At 39.6% G+C, this 19,838-nt stretch overlaps 1 protein-coding gene across 5 annotated transcripts in view; it reads right to left on the bottom strand.

Moving 5' to 3' along the window:
* EXOC4 (exocyst complex component 4) overlaps positions 1-19,838 on the bottom strand; it is an 830,578-nt gene that overhangs the window by 756,782 nt on the left and 53,958 nt on the right. For all 5 annotated transcript variants that reach the window (XM_004382687.2, XM_023737127.1, XM_023737128.1 and 2 more), the window contains exons 4-5: positions 13,613-13,797; positions 6,541-6,650 (exon numbers count right to left, since the gene is read on the bottom strand). In XM_004382687.2, the coding sequence (XP_004382744.1) occupies positions 6,541-6,650; positions 13,613-13,797 (295 nt within the window). The remainder of the gene's footprint in view (positions 1-6,540; positions 6,651-13,612; positions 13,798-19,838) is intronic.

Raw genomic sequence — 19,838 nt, 5'->3', positions numbered from 1 at the left:
CAAGCTATAGGTAGAGATATTTGCAAGCAACCAATTAACAGAAAAATTGGTATCCACAATGACTGGTATCCACTTAAGTGCCCTATATATTAATGAAGAAAAACATGCATAATAAAAAACTGGACAAACAACAGGCAATTCACAGAAGAGACACAAATGGTCTCTATACATGGGAAGATACTCCATGCCACCAGAAACCAGAGCAATGTAAGCTAAAAACACAAAGCCTGTCAGATTTGCAAAAAGTAATTTACAAAAACTGAAGTCTAACAAGACCAATCTTGAGGACAAGGAACCAGAGAAATAAAAAAATCATATATTGCTGGGAGGAGTCTATGATGGTACAATCACTTTAAAAAGCAATTTGGAAAGTAAAGTTTAAAATGTACAATACTTCTATTTACACACGTGTACCTTAAGAGTAGGGCTTCCCAACCTTTTGGGCCTGCGTATGTACGGCTACTAAAAGGAGCTCTGGTTGTACGGTGGTTAAGAGTTTGGCTGTTATACAAAGCTCAGCAGTTCAGATCCACCAGCCGCTCCTTGGAAACCTTATCAGGCAGTTCTACTCTGTCCTACAGGGTCGCTATGAGTCAGAATCAACTCGATGGCAACGGGTTTTGGTTTTGGTTTTTTTTTTTTGGTCTAGGGTAGAGAGGAAAGGAATCGAAGGATTCATGCATTCATTACAAAAAAAAAAAAAAATCTGTTGCCTTTGAGTCAATTTCAACTCACAGTGCTCATGGCAACTCTACAGGACAGGGTAGAACCGCCCCACAGGGTTTCCAAGGCTGTGATTTTTATGGACGCTGACCGCTACGTCTTTCTCCTGTGGAGCAGCTGGTGGGTTCAAAACGCTGACCTTTCGGTTAGCAGCTGAGTGCTTTAACTACTGCGCCATCAGGGCTCCTTCATTGTACCCGTAATGTTTCATTTCTTGAAAAAAAAAGAATCTGAAGCAAATATTAAGGTTTATTAATCTGGTGGGAAGTACATGCAGTGATGGCTATAGTGATCTTCAAAATATAAAATATGAATAATATAATACTTCATATTTAAAAATATGTATTGTATAAAAAACACACTTTATGAAATCAAATCCAGGAATGGATTTCTTAAAATAAAAGGAATACAAGTAATAATGCATAAAATTTAAAATAGTTAAAGATTATTTTAAATAAACTCTGGCCTTGCTTTATTTTTACATTTAGAAATATGTGAACTATTAATTCTACCACTCTATTTTGCCTCGCTTGTGTATATTCCTCAACTCCACTTTGATCAATCATGTTGTTATTTTAGGTGCCATCAAGTCAGTTCTGAGTCATAGCGACCTTATGGACAACAGAGCAAAACACTGCCCGGTCCTGCGCCATGCCGACAATCATCATTATGCTTGAGCCCATTGTTGCAGCCACTGTGTCAATCCATCTCGTTGAGGGTCTACCTCTTTTTCACTGACCCTCTCTACTCTACCAAGCATGATGTCCTTCTCCAGGGACTGGTCCCTTCTGACAACACGTCCAAAGTATGTGAGATGTAGTCTTGCCATCCTTACTTCCAAGGAGCATTCTGGTTGTACTACTTCCAAGACAGATTTGTTCGTTCTTTTTGCAAGTCCATGGTATATTCAATATTCTTCGCCAACACCACAATTCAAAGGCATCATTTCTTCTTTGGTCTTCCTTATTCATTGTCCAGCTTTAGCATGGGTGAGAAATCCACAAAGATATTCACTAAGAGCACTAAGAGCAAATACAAGGACACTTTAGAAAGAGTTGGTTTAAGATGCCAAGGGAGGCCCTGATCCAAGGACAGAAGTAACCCAAAAGGCATCACATTATTTCTGAGAATCAAATCTTAACTATTTTAGACACGGAAGTACCAAGAAGAGCAATTTCATGTCTATGTATCTTAGGATACATAGCTCCCACCCTAAGGGAAGAGAATTTTTTAAATATCAGACCAAAAATTCTTAAGATAAATATCAAGTTTCAGAACAAGATGTTATAAAATAAAATACATATCCAAAAAAAAAAAAAAAAACCAGCCAGAGGGAAAAAAAATCACTTGATTTGTGCTCTCTTTAGGTGTTATTGCTTAACCTATGCTCCACAAAAAAGAAAAGAAACAAGAAGTCCAATTTCAGTAGTCATATTCACAACCATCCCAGCAGGAGCTGGAATAGAACGAAGAAGCCACAAATGAAATGTCTGTGTACCCTGGGAGTAATTGCTCAGTCAAAACGTTCCAAAGGCAGTTTGCCAAATGAAGGGACATACTGGGAGTCCAACAGCTTAAACCAACACTTGCCTACGGTTACTGGCTTTACGCCACACTTGTACCATCCTTCTATCTAAGTTACAGTTGAACAGCTACATCTAAATTAGACACTAGTTTCCCTGTACATTACAAAATACCGTGACTGATGAGAATAATAGGAAAAAGATTTGCAAAATGCACCCCCTGCCTATTTAGAGTGGGAATAGCATGCATGAGGCCAGGCTCCAGCAATGACCATCTTGGCTGAACTTGGACCAATCACTCAGTCTTTCTGGATTCCGTTTCCATCTTCATAAAATTCGTTTAAAAATAATACCTGATTAACCAGCACGTATAAGCAACTTTTCATATATTTACTAGCATGGCTCCCCCTTTATGCAAACTGCCCGCTCACATTTTTGCCTATTTTTCTATTAGGTGGTCTTATGGATTTATAGGAGTTCTTTATATATTCTGTATATTTAACCTCTGTCAGATAAATGCCAGTCTTTCTCCATGTACATGGACTATTTGAGTCTCTTTGGTGAACTGCCTACTGTTTGTCCAGGTTTTCATTATACCACTTCTTTTCCTCATGAATATGTAGGAAAATTAAGTAGATGTTGATCATTTCTTCTGTAAACAAGCTGCTTGTGTCTGTCAATCTGTGGCTTGACTTTGCATTTTGTAGTTATATTTTATTTCTTAAATTGGATGATGCATGCACATATACAATTCTCTACAGCTCTTATGATATTTTAAATATTTGATAATACACTTACAAATAATAAATATTATATGTATAATAATAGTAATGGCAATGATAATAGTACCTGCCCTAACCACCTCATCATTTTAATGATTTAACTTATTTTGTAAACTATAACATATAAACTATGATCAAAAATTTCTCACGTAAGAGTCAGTTACTATATAAGACATCTGATAAATAACTCATTCACAAGCAATCAAAATTCTCACTTAATAATAACCTGAAAATTCTCAGGAATCACCTCCAACATTAATTTATGGCACTCCTATGGGAGAGGAATTCTGCCCAATGATTCCCTGTGGGAACTGTCCCTATAAAAATGCCAGTTCTAATGGATCACACCCTCAATCCTACTAGTTCATGAGGTAAGAGGGGAGTTTTAAGAGCCTATGTTGAACTCCCTGCTGAAAATTGCTACGACTTTCTGGGCTGACTTGCAGAGCACTCATAAACAGATTCTTAGGACTTACCGTCCATTATTAAGATGAAGACAAAATTTATGTCCCATACTTTTATATGGACTTGGCAACATTTTATGCAGTTTTCTATGTAATTTATATCTTTTCCATTTATATAATCCTCTAAAATGATGTGATCCAAATCAACACGGTTCTAAAGACTAGAACTGCAATGACTTAAAAAGACTTCACTACTTAATTTCAAGGAAGTCCATTTTTTTTGTACAATGCCTCCTAAAGCTGACTTATGTCAGAAAACACACTATGCAGCATGATGACTCCCAAAAGATAATCATGTCCAAATCCCCAAACCTGTGAATATGTCGCCTTACAGGGTCAAGGCGACTCTGCCGATGTGATTAAGAACCTTGAGGTGGGGAGGAGCAGCCTGGATTATGCACGTGAAACCAATCTAATCACATGACTCCTTAAAAGAGGACAAGAAGGTATAAAGTCAGCCAGAGAGATGCAACATGAGAAGGATATGACCCGTGTTTGCCAGCTTTCAAGGTGAAGGAAGGGGCCATAAGCCAAGGAATGTGGTGACTGCTAAATGTTGGAAAAGTCAAATAAAAGGATTCCCCCTAGAGCCTCCAAAAACGAATGCAGCCCTGCCAACCCCTTGATTTTTACCCAGTGAGATCCATGTTTGACTTCTGACCCACACACAGAACTCTAAGATAATACATTTATGTTATTTAAGATGCTAAATTTGTGGTAATTTGTTATGGCAACAATAGAAAACTATGCACAGCATTCCCATTGCGAGCAAAACAAATTAGTCAGAAGTGCATACTCCGAAACCTGGCTCCATAGTTGAAATCACAGCTCTGCTACTTGTCAGATGTGTAAACTTAACAGCTATGTAAACAAACAAATTATTAACCTCTCTGTGCCTCAGTTTCCTTGTCTGTAAAACAGGGCTAATGATAGTACCGATCTCATAAGACCACTGAAGGATTACATGACTTAAATCATGTAAAGCACCTAAAACATCACTTCACACATACTAAATACTAAACACACCGTAACTACTACTACTGACCTTAATCAATAATATTTTAACTACCTCTTCTTCATTCACACACAGAAAAATCACAAGATCAATGGTCTTCAAAACAGCCGAGAAAAGCGACCCTTCTAACAAAAGGAAGGTTTGTACACATCTCTACAAGCAGTCTCCATAATGGCCCCCGCTCCATTAAACTACCAGGCCACTCTTCAAGAGTCGTTCCTGATAATGAAGAACAGATTGCCAAAGTCAAAGTGTTTCCATGAGCTCTGCCAAGTGAATAAACGCTAACTACAGGGCCTGACAGAAACAGTGCCCATCAAAAAGTAAGTGCTGCGTTATTAAAAATAATAGATGTAGCAAAATTAGTTTCTACTTAAATGTGCCATAATTGGCATTTGTTCAGCTTATCTGGTATTTATACGGCCCTTTTAACTTCCAAAAAGCCTGCCCTATCATTTCTTCATAAACTATTAGAAACTGTCTTTCACTTAACCACTGACTCATCAACATTTCGGTGAACTGATACAACCAAGCTAAGCAGTGATGGTTCACATTACAGAAGCACAAAGATGTAACAACCGATAATTTCAACAAAAGGCAGAGGTAAAATATACATCAGAAGTACAAACATATTTTCTGCTTAGCAATTGCACAGCTCAACAACTGCTCAAAGCATGTGTCAAACCTCAAAGAACAGCAACATAACATTAGAAAGAAGGAGAAAACAAAGAGGCTAGCATACAACCTTTGTAAAGTGTCATAAGAAGAATATGTATTTAGGGTCTTCTTAAAAATCAGGAACTAGTAGACTGATAAAGGAAAAATCTATTACAAAATAATTTTGATATTTTCCTACAGTAAAAACAACAAACTTCAAGATTTCAAGCCTAAAGAATGCTAAAATAATTTAATTTACATGACATCTTAAAATGTAATTAAATATGCCCCAGCAACAATATATTGTTAAATTCTCAAAAGGAACACTTTCAATTTATTACACAAAATCTACTGATATTCTGAATTATTTTTCTATACCTTTTTCATTACTTCAAGCTTAAGAACTATAGTTAAATTTTTATCTGAAAAGCCAGTGACAATAAATAATACTATTTCTTTAAAAGGCACTGAGGACTTTGGTGGCACCACACGAAGGCCCCTGCGGGCATCCCTCAGAAGACACCCGGTCCCTTCTCAGTACCAAGGCTGCCATGGCAGAGATCTCTTGGCAGAGGCCCACACACTCTCTGAGCCCAGCTGAAGGGGCAGGTTTGAGGAATTCCAGAAGAATTCCCCTAAACCTCTGCATTCTGACTCAAAGGATGTTCTCCCTCCCCATTTTAGCTTAAAATGGCTCTCCTCTGTCTTACTCAACAGGGTATCAGGTGGCCCCTAAGAAGAAACATGACGAGTTTGTGGCTATTTCATCAAAGCGCACCTGTGGGCATGGGGGTGGGGGTGGAGGGGTTATACAAAATTTTTATTTTGTTTTTTCATTTAGATGCTACATTTTTAAAAAATTGTGTAAGCGTATTCTGGATCGCCTGGGTGACCGCCTTATAACCAAAACATGGGGCGGGGGGGGTGGCGGTGGAACACACCACAGGGAGGGACCACCAGAGACACAAAGGAACCAGGATACAGGACAGGACCAGGCACAGACTGTAGCACAGGAGGCATCTGGATGCAAGCTAACAGGAGCAACGGAGGCTACAGCAAACAGAAAAGCACACTCCATCAAAAAAAAGCATTGCAATTTAACTTTTAAAAAACAAATAAAATGCATCTACAGCTGGATTCAGCAGGTAGGCCAGATTAAGGTGCTGGAAGTACTTCATCCCTGATGATGCAACAGGTTCACCATCACTGTGTATCTTATTGCCTCCAAGGGTCCCGCCCTTGGGTAGGAAAGACACCACAGTCTCCCAGGCCTGGCTCAAGACCTCCCACCCAGTCCTGTGGAGTTCCCAACCTAGAAACCTCAAAACTGCAGCACACAAACAAGAAGTTTAGTGGCTGAAGAATTAAATACTTACCACCTGAGCTTCCAGGAGTGGAATACTGCGAAGTATCAAGGAATTTCCGGGGAGTTGGAAGGTTTGTGACGTCAATCAGAGGTCCAGGAGAAGCATCTTTCACGAGGGAGCTGAAGGGAGAAAGCGGCAGCAGTCACCACGTCCTCAACGCCAACCCCGACACCAACTCGAGCTGCACTACGGCCCATCCCTGTGCCCTCTCCTCTTGTCATGAGCCCTCTTCACACCGTGACTTTCAACATCTCTCAAGTCTACTTCCAATAAAGCAGCGACTGTCACAGACAGAGGCCTAAAGCATTCTAAGGTTTCCAAGTATTTAAATTTTTATTTTGTCTTTTTGTTTTGCTGTTCTGTTTTAAAAAAAAATAGGGTAAGTATATTCTGGATCACCTGGATGACTACCTTATAATCAAATTATACCAAGCAATCTCAGTACCCTCCTTTGCTCTGTATCAAAACTAATTTATCAGCAAAGAAAGATCAAATGGCATCAAGTCATAATAACTGAATAAAAGTCTAACAGTATTCAAACCTTATTTAACTAGTGTTTTTCAAGCTGGAGTTTTTGACATATTCTAAGAGTTTGCTACATTTATTTCTCACCAACAGAGGTTCACAAATTTCATCAAGTTGAGAATCACTGCAATAAAAGGTGATTTAAAAAATCTCAAGCAGGTTAACTCAGTATTTGATTACCCGTTTCACCTTTTCCAAAAAGGCCTAGCCCCTCACCTTAATGATTAACTTCAGAATCTCCAAAATAAACGTATTAATTTTAAATGACACAAAGACTATAAAAACAATGAGAATTTCCTGTGAATTTCTGTTTATGAGCACTTGTCAGGCACAAGAATGCAGACAACGCAAAGGGAAAAACCACCTGGGCCCTCCCATCAATGTCGTATTGCACCCACAATAGCAAAGCTGCTCTCAGCCAAGTCCCCAGGGGTAGAGAGGCCAAAGCCATAGCTGTCACCACTTTCCACGTCATCAGTAGCTGCCTCTGGAAGGGATTCTCAAAGTTGGTTGTAAAGGGAGGGCAGGCAAGCGGAAGCAAGAAGAGATCACACCCTAAGAAAGCTTTACCAAAATGAGAGGGAAGGACGTGTGCAATTCCGAAAAACGTCCAATCCCACTGGGTGATACTGATACATCCATATCTCCCTCCCACACTCCTATGGAACCAAGGCGCCAGGATGTGTTTATTTGTAAAGGAATAAAAAATAAACATGCTCTTTCAGAAAACTTTGAAAAACAAACTTTATAGTAAAGGACAAAATTATCATTTAGGGAATTATTTTTACTGAGTGCTGACAATGTGTGAGGCATTGTCCTAGCCCTTGAGGACAATGATGACAGTCATTAACCTATCCTTTCACTTGTTCACTTGTTACAGGGGAGGGGAAATCATTACTCAAGCAATTTTTGTGGAGCAGAGGCTAAGAGCTCGGCTGCTAACCAAAGGATGGCAGTTCAAATCCACCAGCCACTCCCTGGAAACCCTATGGGACAGTACTACTCTGTCCTATAGGGCCGCTATGAGTCGGAGTCAACTCGACGACAACAGGTTTCTTTTGGTTTACTATGTGCTTGGCGCTGTGCTCAGTGTTAACGATGCAAGCAAGACTGAGAGATGAGCTAAACCAAATTTAGCACATTCCTGATTTTTAGAATCATTTGCAGACTAATGTGAAATGTTAAGTATAAGATACAAAAGTAACCAAAACCAAAAAACTAAACCCATTGCCATCAGGTCAATTCCGACTCACAGCAACCCTAAAGGACAGAGTAGAAACAACCCATAGGGTTTCCTCGGCTGTACCCTTTACGGAAGCAGACTGCCACATCTTTCTCCTGTGGAGCAGCTGGCAGGTTCGAGTTAGTGGCCAAGGGCTTAACTGCTATGCCACTAGGGCTCACAAAAGTAACAGAAATAGCATTTACCAGGAACTGAACTGGCATAGTTAGTTCCAACAGCTCTTTTCCTACATTTAAAGCTATAGGTTCCTACTTGCCTATACTATCTTAAGAAAGTCCAATGGAACCATTCTGAGAAAATTCAAATTATTCTCTCTTACTAGTTTGATCACTTTCAGGAGAATGTACCCACAGCTCAGAACCTTGAAATCCAATAATTTGCCACAATAGTTGATCTCCTTAGAAACTCATTAGATCGCAGATTTCTTTTCTTTCATCGTCTATATATTCACAACTTTTGTCTTCTCCTTTCTCCTCTCTCCTATCTCATCTTCGTGGAACACTGGTGGCGCAGTGGTTAAGCACTCAGCTGCTAACCAAAAAGTCGGCAGTCCGAACCCACTGGCTGCTCCATGGGAGAAAGATGTGGCAGTGTGATTCTGTGAAGATTTATGGCCTTGGAAATCCTACGGGGCACTTCTATTCTGTCCTATAGGGTCACTATGAGTCAGAATCGACTCAACAGCAATGGGTTTGGTTTTTTTGATTACCTCATCTTCTTTTACCTTCATTTTACTCACAGTTGTACCTGCTCAACACACCTTCCTAGCCCCTGGATGCACACACCCAAAGAGTCAGAATAATCACTGATGTTCGCAGTGGTGCTACTGAGCAACTACAGTCCCTGGGTTGTGCCTGACTACTAACCTTGAGGTTGGAGATTGAAACCCACCCAGCAGTGCCATGGAAGAAAGACCTGGAGATCTGCTTCTGTAAAGATTTCAGTCAAGAAAATCCTATGGAGGAGTTCTACTCTGTAATAAATGGGGTTGCCATGAGTTGGAGCAGGAAAATTCAGGAACATATTCAGGAATACAGCTAGAATACTGCCTGCCAAAACTATAAATGAAGCAGTACTACTAGTACACATGTGTGCACACCAAAATGTGTATACATGTATTTAAAGTAATACACACTTCTATAAACACAAATGTGCACATGATTCACTTTAGGTTAAAACCTACACTTATTTTCTCAGTTTTCACCTAAAAATATATTTCAGTTAAATACAGGGTGATAAGTCGCTTGCCATTTCTACTTTGAAAAAACATAATCTGCCAACTTTATTATCAGAGCCAGAAGGACCCTCAAACTCCATCAATAAACTTTCAGAAAGTCAATTTACTGCAAAACTATTTTCATAGACTCATTTCTCTATCTCTCTGAAATTTTCCCCTGGGCTTCAATTTTATCCTTTGTGAACACTAACCCAAAGGCAAGTAACTCTGGAAATGACTTTTGGATTTTTTATTTTTTTTTCTTTTATGGATGGATTTAGTCTCAAGAGTTAAAGAGACGGGGGCACACCCACTCATTTAGTTACTAGGAACCTGAAGCTCAACAGAAAAGTAGGTGCTATCATAAAATATCGCATTTACATAGTCTGTATTTAAGTTTCCATTTCTGAAGAGAAAAAAGGGTCTGTTCTCACCATACATCAGAGATAAAGTTGAGAAAGTATTAATTAATTAATACCCTCAAAGGGTTTTGGATCTCTCAGAAAAAGTATTTTTCAAAACTAAAAAAGAAATCAAAATTTAATTGTTCTTTTTCAAGCTTCTAATTAATTGGAAAGCTCTGAACGGCTTTACTTTGAAATAAGTATTGATAGGAGTTATTTTTCTTTTTAAATACCTATGATTACAAATTTTTATTTTAAATCCATTCACAATCATTCACAGCTGAGAGTTGAAAAAGATATTCATAGTGGTTCCTAGTATAAGATCAAACCAAACCAAACCAGTTGCTATTGAGTCGACCCTGATTCATGGTGACCCCTGTGTGTCAGAGGGGAACTGTGCTTCATAGGGTTTTCAATGGCTGATTTTTCAGAAGTATATCACCAGGCCTTTCTTTCAAGCCACCTCTGAATGGATTCGAACTTCTAACCTCTTGGTTAGCAGACAAGGATGTTAATCATTTATACAACCTTACAGTCCTTAGCAAAGATACCAGTTGTGGACGAGTCAATTCTAACCCAAAGACCCTACAGGACGGAGCAGAACTGCTCCACAGGGTTTCTTAGGCTGTAATTTCTATGGAAGCAGATCGCCAGGTCTTTTACCCACAGAATAGCTGGTAGGTTCAAACTGCTGACCTTTCAGTTAGCAGCTGGGTGCTTTAACGACTGCACCACCAGGGCTTCTTTTTTAGTATAAAAACCAAAAACCAAACCTGTTGCCATATAAGATAGGCCCTCAAAATTACTAATTGTATATTGTGAGCGAATGTTGTCTGCTATTTAAAAATCATACAGTAGAGGATAGGAAAACTACAAAGCGAATTAAACTATACCAAAAAGAAATAAGCAACATCTACTACTACCATAGCCCAAGAATTTTCTAGTAGTTAACCATCCATCCAACTAGTAAGGATCTACTTTTAAACGTATTTAATATCAATATCTCAAGCCAGGAAAATAATTACTTTTTTGTTTTGTTTTGTTTGAAAAAGAGCTAACAGCTTATTAGACATGAAGTTTTTAATTAGAACTTTTTTCTGTTCTTTCACTTTGTAATAGATGGGTCTAGCTATGTCCAAAATTTGCAGCTGCAGCTCATCTGGGTGATTTTATTGTCAAACTAAAAATGACAGAAATGAGTTAAACTCTAAGTTGTAAATCTAGTAACTAATATATTCAGCTCTATAACCCTAACAGCTGGCACAGTACCTGTCAAAGAGCAAGTACTCATAAAAGTCTGTTAAATCAAACTGAGCTGAGAAATAACTGTCAAAGATAATATGTCCCGAGTAAGAAAATCTAACTGAATAAATGAAACAGGAATGGCTGGCCTAACAGGAATTCTCCATAGTTCTAAGATCTGGGTGAACACACCAAGAGAATAATGAATGATGTGGAAGGGACAGAAATAAAACAGTCATGGTTTCAAATGATAGATAAAGGGTGAAGACGATGTAATAAAAAATAAAAGTGAAGCTAAAAATCCAAATGAAGAGAAAAAAAACCAACAACAAAGAACTGAAAGACAACAAAAAGAAAACAGACAGATGTAAAAAGACAAAATACTTAGGGAGCAAATATTACAATGGGGTCCAGGGGACTCATCACACATCCAGAGACAAATACGGACACCAAAGACCAGGGGCTTACCAATTTTCTCCTCCACTGAGCTAGAGGATGGCCAAGGAAGCAAGGTCGAATCAAGTATTAACCCAGGATGCATGGAACAAGTGAAAGGACTGACTGTTTTTCTAATAACTTTCCAATGATTTATCTCATTAATAAGGTATTATAGGTTCTATTTTGAAAATACAAAAAAAATAATAAAATAAAGATAATCCACTAACATTATTTTGGTACGTCTTCCTAAGTATTTTACAAAAAGGAATTTCTCTCTCTCTTCCACACACACACACTCACATATAACACACAAAAGAAGATTTACATTTCCCTACTTCATTTTATTATTCCTTACATTTTGCTCATATTTTAGTCAATTTTGTTAAGATCTCTCTCTCTCTCCTCTTCTTATAGCTCCCGATCAACATTTCATAGAAGTGATATGTTTGCTGCATACAACCATAAAATCTCAGTGACATTCAACAATAAGCACATATTTGGTGGTCAGCTGGTCCAGGCTGGGCAGCTGGGCTGATCGTGGCTCTGTTCCACATCTCTCATCCTCCTCTTGCGACCAACACCATCACAGTGATGGCAGAGGCACAACAGGCACACCCAACCAGTCAAGCACATTTCAGGCCCCTCCTTGTGTCACATCTGCTAAGGACTGGCAAAAGCAAGTAACATGGCCAAGCCCAGAAATCAAAAAGCAGGAGATACGCCTCTCCCACTGAAGTGGAGGAGGAAGGAGTGATGATTATTTTGGCCAATAATCTAATCTACCACATTATGTTTCTTACAACTTTGGAGAAATCCTGAGCCTAAGTCTCCTAAATTTTTATCTTTCTTTATAATGTTTTTTCTCAAATACATGTTCTTCTGACATCTCCAGGTAATACTCATATCCCCATATGCAACAGAATATTTACGTAGGACCCGCAGTGATTATTGTTTCTCCTGGCATGGAAAGAAATCTACCTGGACCTACTTTTTACCACCAGGCACTGTGGAAGGAACGTCCCCAGCACTGCCCCCACCATCACTTGACTCTCTGCTGAGGTACTGACAGTTACTCTATTCAGATGCAGCCATGAAGTTAAGGCTCAGGTACACAATCCCTAGCTCAATTTGTGTGCCTGGGAAAAGTTTTCTAGAGAAGACAAGTAGGAGCTTCCTTTTTTCTTTCAGTGTCTCTGACTAAACTGAAGCATCACGCACAAAGTTGGCATTTTTCCTGCCAGCCGTATAGGGCATGAAAGACTTCATTCCCAGCATGCACTGTGTCCGGTGCTCTTCTTGTCTACAGCTGGATGGAAAAGTCTGAGCACACGTATTTCAGTAGATAATGCTAAAATGCTCTCTGGAAAGATCTTATAGCTATTTTAAAGTCATGTTAGAAGGACATATCTCCCACACAGCTATCTGATGTATGTTAATAACTCCAATGTTCCACTATCTTAATATGTAGTCTTATTCCCTACCAGGTTTACACTAACCTAATGAATTTCTTGAGCCCGCCTAGGCCCTTAAATAGAGGGCTATGCTGCAACCAGCCCAGGGGTAAAAGAAAAGTGTTCTCTCTGAACCTCTCAGACTATTCCAGAAAGTAGACTGCCTAAAGCTGAACACAACTTGAAGTAACAAAGAATCTTATAACTTTAGTTCATATGTCTATAATTCTTAGTTAGGCTGACTTCACTGTTCAAATTTAAGGATTTCTACTTCCTTCTGAGATATACCAGAGTATGTCTGATCTGGTCCATAAGAGGCCCAGAGAAATGTTTCTTATAGATTTCCTTATATGGGGGACCAAAATAAAGGTCCAATGAATGCAAGAACAAACTCTGAATGTTGGTCCTTCAGAACATGGAGTGTTTTCTATCATAAAACCATCTTCAAGTTTCAGAGACAGTACATTAAAAGGAAAAATAAAATAAACTACAATGACATTCTGGAAAACAAAGAACACTACACTCCCACAAGGCACTGTAGCAAAGAGCCTCCTGAGCCCACCTCCATCTCCCTTTTTCCTTGTTACGCTGCACAACTCGACCGGTGGACTTGATGTACAGGTGCCGGTGCAGCTCGTCGATGAGAACCAGGTGTAGGTTCATCTTCTTGCTGTGAAGCTCCAGCCTGAGGTCACTGAGTCCTTCCACCTGGAGCAGGGGTCCCTCCAAAGACTCGACCGCTGACACCTGGAAAGGGACAAACAATTAAACAGGACAACTGAATAACATCGCAGGATTGTAAATGAGGAAAGAAGAATACTTTTAAAAAAGGTGCTATGAAAAAGGGGTTATGAGAAGCTTATCAGCATACACCAGACTTTGTAGAGCATCACGTGGGTAGGCCTAGTCCTGCCCTTGAAGGGTTTATCATTTAATTTTTTTTTTTAATTTTTTTATTTTTGTAGTTTAAATGAAGTTTACATTTCAAGTTAGTCTCCCACACAAAAATTTATACATACATTGTTATGTGACCCCAATTGCTCTCCCCATGGGTTTATCATTTTAGATAGCGCTGAAGACAACGATCTTGACAAAGGCATATGAAGCAGCGAAAACCAGGCTGTACCTACTATTTGTTCCCACATACATTGCCTATTAATGGACACATGTACAGTGACTTCCCCATTCAATGATTATGTCATTCATGTTCTCGCAAGCATTCCACCTACTAATGCTTTGAATCTATAGTTAATCAAAGTTAGCCTTTTAGGACTAATACTAAATAGAAGCATATTATATTAGATAAATTTAATAAGAATAATTTATTCTTATGGTGCTCATGAGTCAGAGCTGGCTAAGTCTCTGTGTGCATCTACATACAGCCAGCCTCTCTCTCCCTCTTTCTCATATACACATACACACAGAGGAAAATGCATTTTTACATGAATGCTACGAGCAGACAATGCAGTCAGCACCTCTCCTCAGTCTGATCTAGTGTACAGAAGAAAAGGACATTTTAGTGGCGAACAGAAGACAAACTATGGAGAGGGAGATACTCCTGCTATAAAGTGCAATTCGGGAGATTTTAAACACAAGAAGGACTGGATGAATGAAATTGCTGTGAGAATGTCTACAATAAATAGAGAAGATGAGGGGATTCAGGCAGCCTGGAGGAGCTTTGAAACTCAAAGTGATTACTGCAAAGGAAGACAAAAGCCAGCATGTATATGACCCCATTTACCCATGTCTATAAAATTACATTTATGTGTGTCTATATGGTATGACCCCACTTAGCCATGTCTGTAAGATTGTATTTATGTGTCTATATGTATAAGGAGCCCGGGTGGCACAGTTCAGCTGCTAACCAAAGGCCAGCAGTTTGAATCCACCAGATGCTCCTTGGAAACTCTGTGGGGCAGTTCTACTCTGTCCTATAGGGTCGCTATGAGTTAGAATAGACTCACGGCAATGGATTTGGTTTTTTTATTTTAATGTATAAAGACCATGTATATTTTTTAATGAAAAAAATTTAAGGTAAACATCATACTCTGGGTATTAATCCTTCCAAAAAAATGAAACCCATTGCTGTCAAGTCGTTTCCAACTCAAAGCGACCCTACAGGACAGTAGAACTGCCCCATAGAGTTTCCAAGGAGCGCCTGGTGGATTCAAACTGCCAACCTTTTTGGTAAGCAGCCGTAGCACTTAACCGGTACGCCACCAGGGTTTCCATTATTCCTTAGGAGATTTTTTTAAAGGAGGGGGGGGCGGAAATACAAAGAATGTTAAAAAAAACAGTAGAGAAAAGATGACGAGAAGCTGAACTCAAGAGTTTTGGAAACGAGCACTACCAAGCTCTCAGTAGAGGTAAATGTTCTGTGACTATCCCCTGCGTAGGTTAGACTTCTAAGTAGTCCTGATATGTGCAAATTAAGTCAATAACTAATAATACTTACTTCACAGTAAAACCATTAAATGCAACTATGAATATAAAGATGCTCCTAAAAAATAAAAGCATGTATACGATAGATAACAAAAGCCATGAAACATACAGACCAAGAGCAGTATAAGCAGGACTCCAAGAGCTGGGGGACAGAGAATCAGAAAGCTCCATAGCTGTACAAACCAGCCTGAGATGGTTAGGAAAATGCAATCACTTGCCCACAAACACATCACTTGCTTTGTGATGTGCTATAATCAAATGTCAGCAGCAAACAAGTTTCCTTAAGTTAACCAAAAAAGAATGGAGGAATGGAAGAGTGACAAGCCCTGGGCCAGCTCTGCCCTCTGAAGCCTGCCAGTTCATTTTCACACTGACTGGCAACTGCCCCAGCGACGGGAGCCCCTGGACCTTGTGCCGGCTGCCAGCAATTCCAAATGGAAAGGCAGCCACACAAAATGACCGACGTGTCCCCAAGGAGGAAAAAACAACAACTCATTTACACTTCCATCCTAAAATGGATTTTAACTCAGGTCTCTAGCACAGAAAAGAGGATGCATTAACCTTCAGTGACACCGAGATCCAGAAAATGAAAAATAATTTGGTAAACCACTGGTCCATCATGTAGCCTTATCCCTTAAGGTAATTAAATCCAGCTGAGATATTTAAGCTTAAAAACCATCCACTGCGCCTCCACACTCGATTTGTTTGTAGGAACCTGCATGAAGATTTTTAACCCCAACAGCTCATGTTCCAAACACAGAATTATATGACAATGTCAACTTGCAAACCCCCTAATTAAATAAGAAAAAACGCAGGTAAAGCACTTAGCATGCCTGACACACGGTGAGTGCTCACTGAAATTATTCTGTGGATAAAGAAAGCCCAGAACCTGTTTCCAACATAGTTTAATGCAACATTTTCTGTAAAGTGATGTTTCTTTCATGGAAACACTGTAACCATTTAGACCACAAACTTTCTGAATATGCTTCCTTGACCCAAAATACAAGCTTACATATATATATGTGTGTATATACATACATATAATCAAGGGTAGTCTTACAATGTGAAAGACTTGAAAACCTCAACTCAAAAGAGAATAGTCTCTCATTTCTAAAGAAAACAGTGCTTTATTTTTTGGCCTTCACTTATCAAAGTCTATTTATAAAACTATAGCAGTCGAAGCTAGGCAAGATTGTCTTCCTCTACTGTAACCTCACCAAGTGATACTCAAACCAACGTGAAGAAAACAGTTGTCAATGCAACACTGGATCTCTAGAAGGATCAGTTTAGAAACGTGATGTTTGTCTTATCTGAGTAGCTTGTACCAGAGTTCACACACTCAGGGAAGCTTGATGATGCAGCATAAGTTGACGCAACAGACCATCACTGGTGGCCAATTCTGTTGTACTGGGCGGGGGGAGGGGGAGGTTCCAGGTATTTACTAACATCGGGGCTTTAAAAAACAGAAAGGGGGAAAAAAAGTTGCTTTCCAGTCAATTCTGACTCATGGCAACATCATGTGTGTCAGAGTAGAACTGTGCTCCATGGGGCTGTCAGTAGCTGTGACCCTCTGGAAGTAGATTGCCAGGACCTTCTTCCAAGATTCCTCCGTGTGGAGTCAAACCACCAACCTTTCAGTTAGTAGCCAAGGGCTTAATCGTTTGCACCTACCCAGGGACTCTTATCTGAGCTTTAACAAATGTGCATAACCAATAATAAAAACACTAATAAAGGGAGTTTTTTTAAATGCATGGGAAATGGTTCATTTATAAATCATTTTGCTGTTTTCCAAATTTAATGCCCACAGAGCACTTTCCACATAACACACGGATGAAGAATCAACAGGCATGTAGTTGGATTATGTAGACAGCAAGAAAATGGTCTCACAGATTGTTAGTTGCTATAAGAAATTACCAAAATTTGGTTCAGAAGTGTGCCAAGCAACACTGAATAATGTCACAAATACATATAACAAGTACAGGACAAGACACAACAGATGAAAGACCCAAGAGCCAACATATGATGGGTCAGTTCTTGGTAAATGCTATCTGTGCATCTGTCACAGATCAAACACCAGCCGCTCAGGCCCTAAGTGATCTCAAATAGGACTGCCCAGGATTCTCAGGTATGCCACGTCATTTCTTATAGGCAGAGTGCGACCTAATGAGAAGAACCAATTAAATGTATTTGCAATTTTTCTTGTACATATTTTAAAAAACAGATTTGGGGGAAGTACTACCAGTAAGGACTTTTTTCACAGAGCCCCTGTTACCATCTAACAAAGCATTGGTGTTCCACTCGACACCCTTGGAAACTGCTGCTACAGATAATAGGAATCTGAGAGATGAAAACAAATATTTCCTTTAGGATTATGAAGATAACCAAACATTTTCAAAACGTTTTAGTACATGATACTGAGCAGGACAGCATGTTTTGTTACTAGAAACCTGTCCACCTAGGAACACAAAAACTCAAAAAAATGTTTTTGTGGCTCAAAAAAAAAAAGGTCAAAGGGACACTAAAATGTACATAATCAAGAACTGTATGGTTCTTCAAAGAATTTTGCCTTTAGTTGAGAGGTAAGTCTACAACAAAGGGAAATCTTTGTAATTCAGGAACTATGGTATCCTTAAATTTTCTTTCCTAAATATCTATTTCCCAATGCTATTTCAGTGTAAAATACAGGAAACTAATCTTCATCGAGAATGAGCCCTGGTGACGCAGTGGTTAAAGCACTCGGCTGCTAAACAGAAGGTCAGCAGTTTGAACCCACCAGCCGCTCCTCGGGAGAACAATGTGACAGTCTGCTTCTGTAAAGACTACAGCATTGACAAACCTATGGGGCAGTTCTATGTCCTGTAAGGTAGCTATGAGTTGAAGTCGACTTGCCAGCAATGGGTTTGGTTTCGATTTTTGTTATTCTTCAACGAAGCAGCCCTGGTGGCACAGTGGTTATAACCGAAAAGTCGCAGTTCAAACCCACCAGCCGCACCTCGGGAGAAAGATGTGGCAGTCTGCTTCTGAAAAGACTGCAGCCTTGGAAACCCTATGGAGCAGTTCTACTCTGCCCTGTAGGGTCACTGGCAGTCGGAATCTACTCGAAGGCACACGACAACAACATTCTTCAGTAGTTAAACATTTGTCTTCTGCCCGCCTGACTCAAGCTTATTAGGTAAAAAGATACAGCTTTGTGCTTTGACATGAACCAGTGGAAACATTCCAGAGGAACACCAAAGTCATCCATTCTCAGTTGCTTCATGGGAGATATGCTGTAAAAGAAACTGCTTTTTTTTCCCCCCACTGGGGCAGGTGAGACATGGAAAAGGTAGACGACTTTAATAACTTCTTTTAAACAGAACTAAGGCTAAGGCCCAGGTCAAAGCGCTCTGGTGGTGCAATGGTGAATCACTCAGCTGCTAACCAAACGGTCAGCGGTTTGAACTCACTAGTGGCTCTGCGGGAGAAAAGACCTGGCGATCTGCTCCCATAAAGATTACAGCCTAGGAAACCCTATGGGGCACTTCTACTCTCTCCTATAGTGTCACTACGAGTTGGATTCAACTAGACGGCACACAACAACGAAGCCCAAGCCAAAACAAAACAAAAGAAACCCAAGAAAACTGTTGTTGTTTTTAGCTGCCCTCGAGTCAGCCCAACTCGTGTGTTATACAGAAGTCCTGCTCCATAGGGTTGTCTTGGCTATAATCTTTACAGAAGCAGATTGCCAGACCTTTCTTCTGTAGAGCCGCTGTGAGGGTTTGAACCACCAACCTCTAGGTTAGCAGCCCATAGCAAACCACTTGTGCCACACAAAAATTACAAGTATATAGAAACCAATCCAATAACTAAGCCATTTGCTAGCTAACGAAAAAAATGCTTATTTTGGCAACAATCTTCCCTAAGACAGGCAAATGTGTTGTCATTGTTGAGTCCAAAACAAACACTTCCTTCAGGCTTTGAACATAATTATACTGTTTATTAACTTTTCAGTAGGTAGTGTATCTCCCTTACGGAAGCATTTCTCTAGTAAGACAGTATAACCATTCTGAAAATGGTTCCTTGGTCCAACTTACAGATGCAGTCAAAAGATATGAAATAAGGCTGGCCCAGAGAACTGACACCCTCTCTTCCTTCCTACATGCATATAAAAAGGCCTCAGCGTTGACTAACGAGGTACAGGAGTCCAGTGACAAGGGCCAGAAGGCAGAAGGGGACAAGGAAGCTGGTGATAGGGAACCAAAGGTTGAGTAAGGATACTGTTGATGTGTTGTGAGATTGTTAACCATTGTCATAGGGCAACATTTGTAGTAACTGTTAAATGAGAAACTATTTTGTTCTGCAATCCT

This window comes from Trichechus manatus, unplaced genomic scaffold, assembly GCF_000243295.1.
Source record: "Trichechus manatus latirostris isolate Lorelei unplaced genomic scaffold, TriManLat1.0 scaffold00097, whole genome shotgun sequence".
Lineage (NCBI taxonomy): Eukaryota > Metazoa > Chordata > Mammalia > Sirenia > Trichechidae > Trichechus > Trichechus manatus.
Note: the sequence above shows the minus strand (reverse complement) of the source record. Positions and strands in the feature narration are given on the sequence as shown.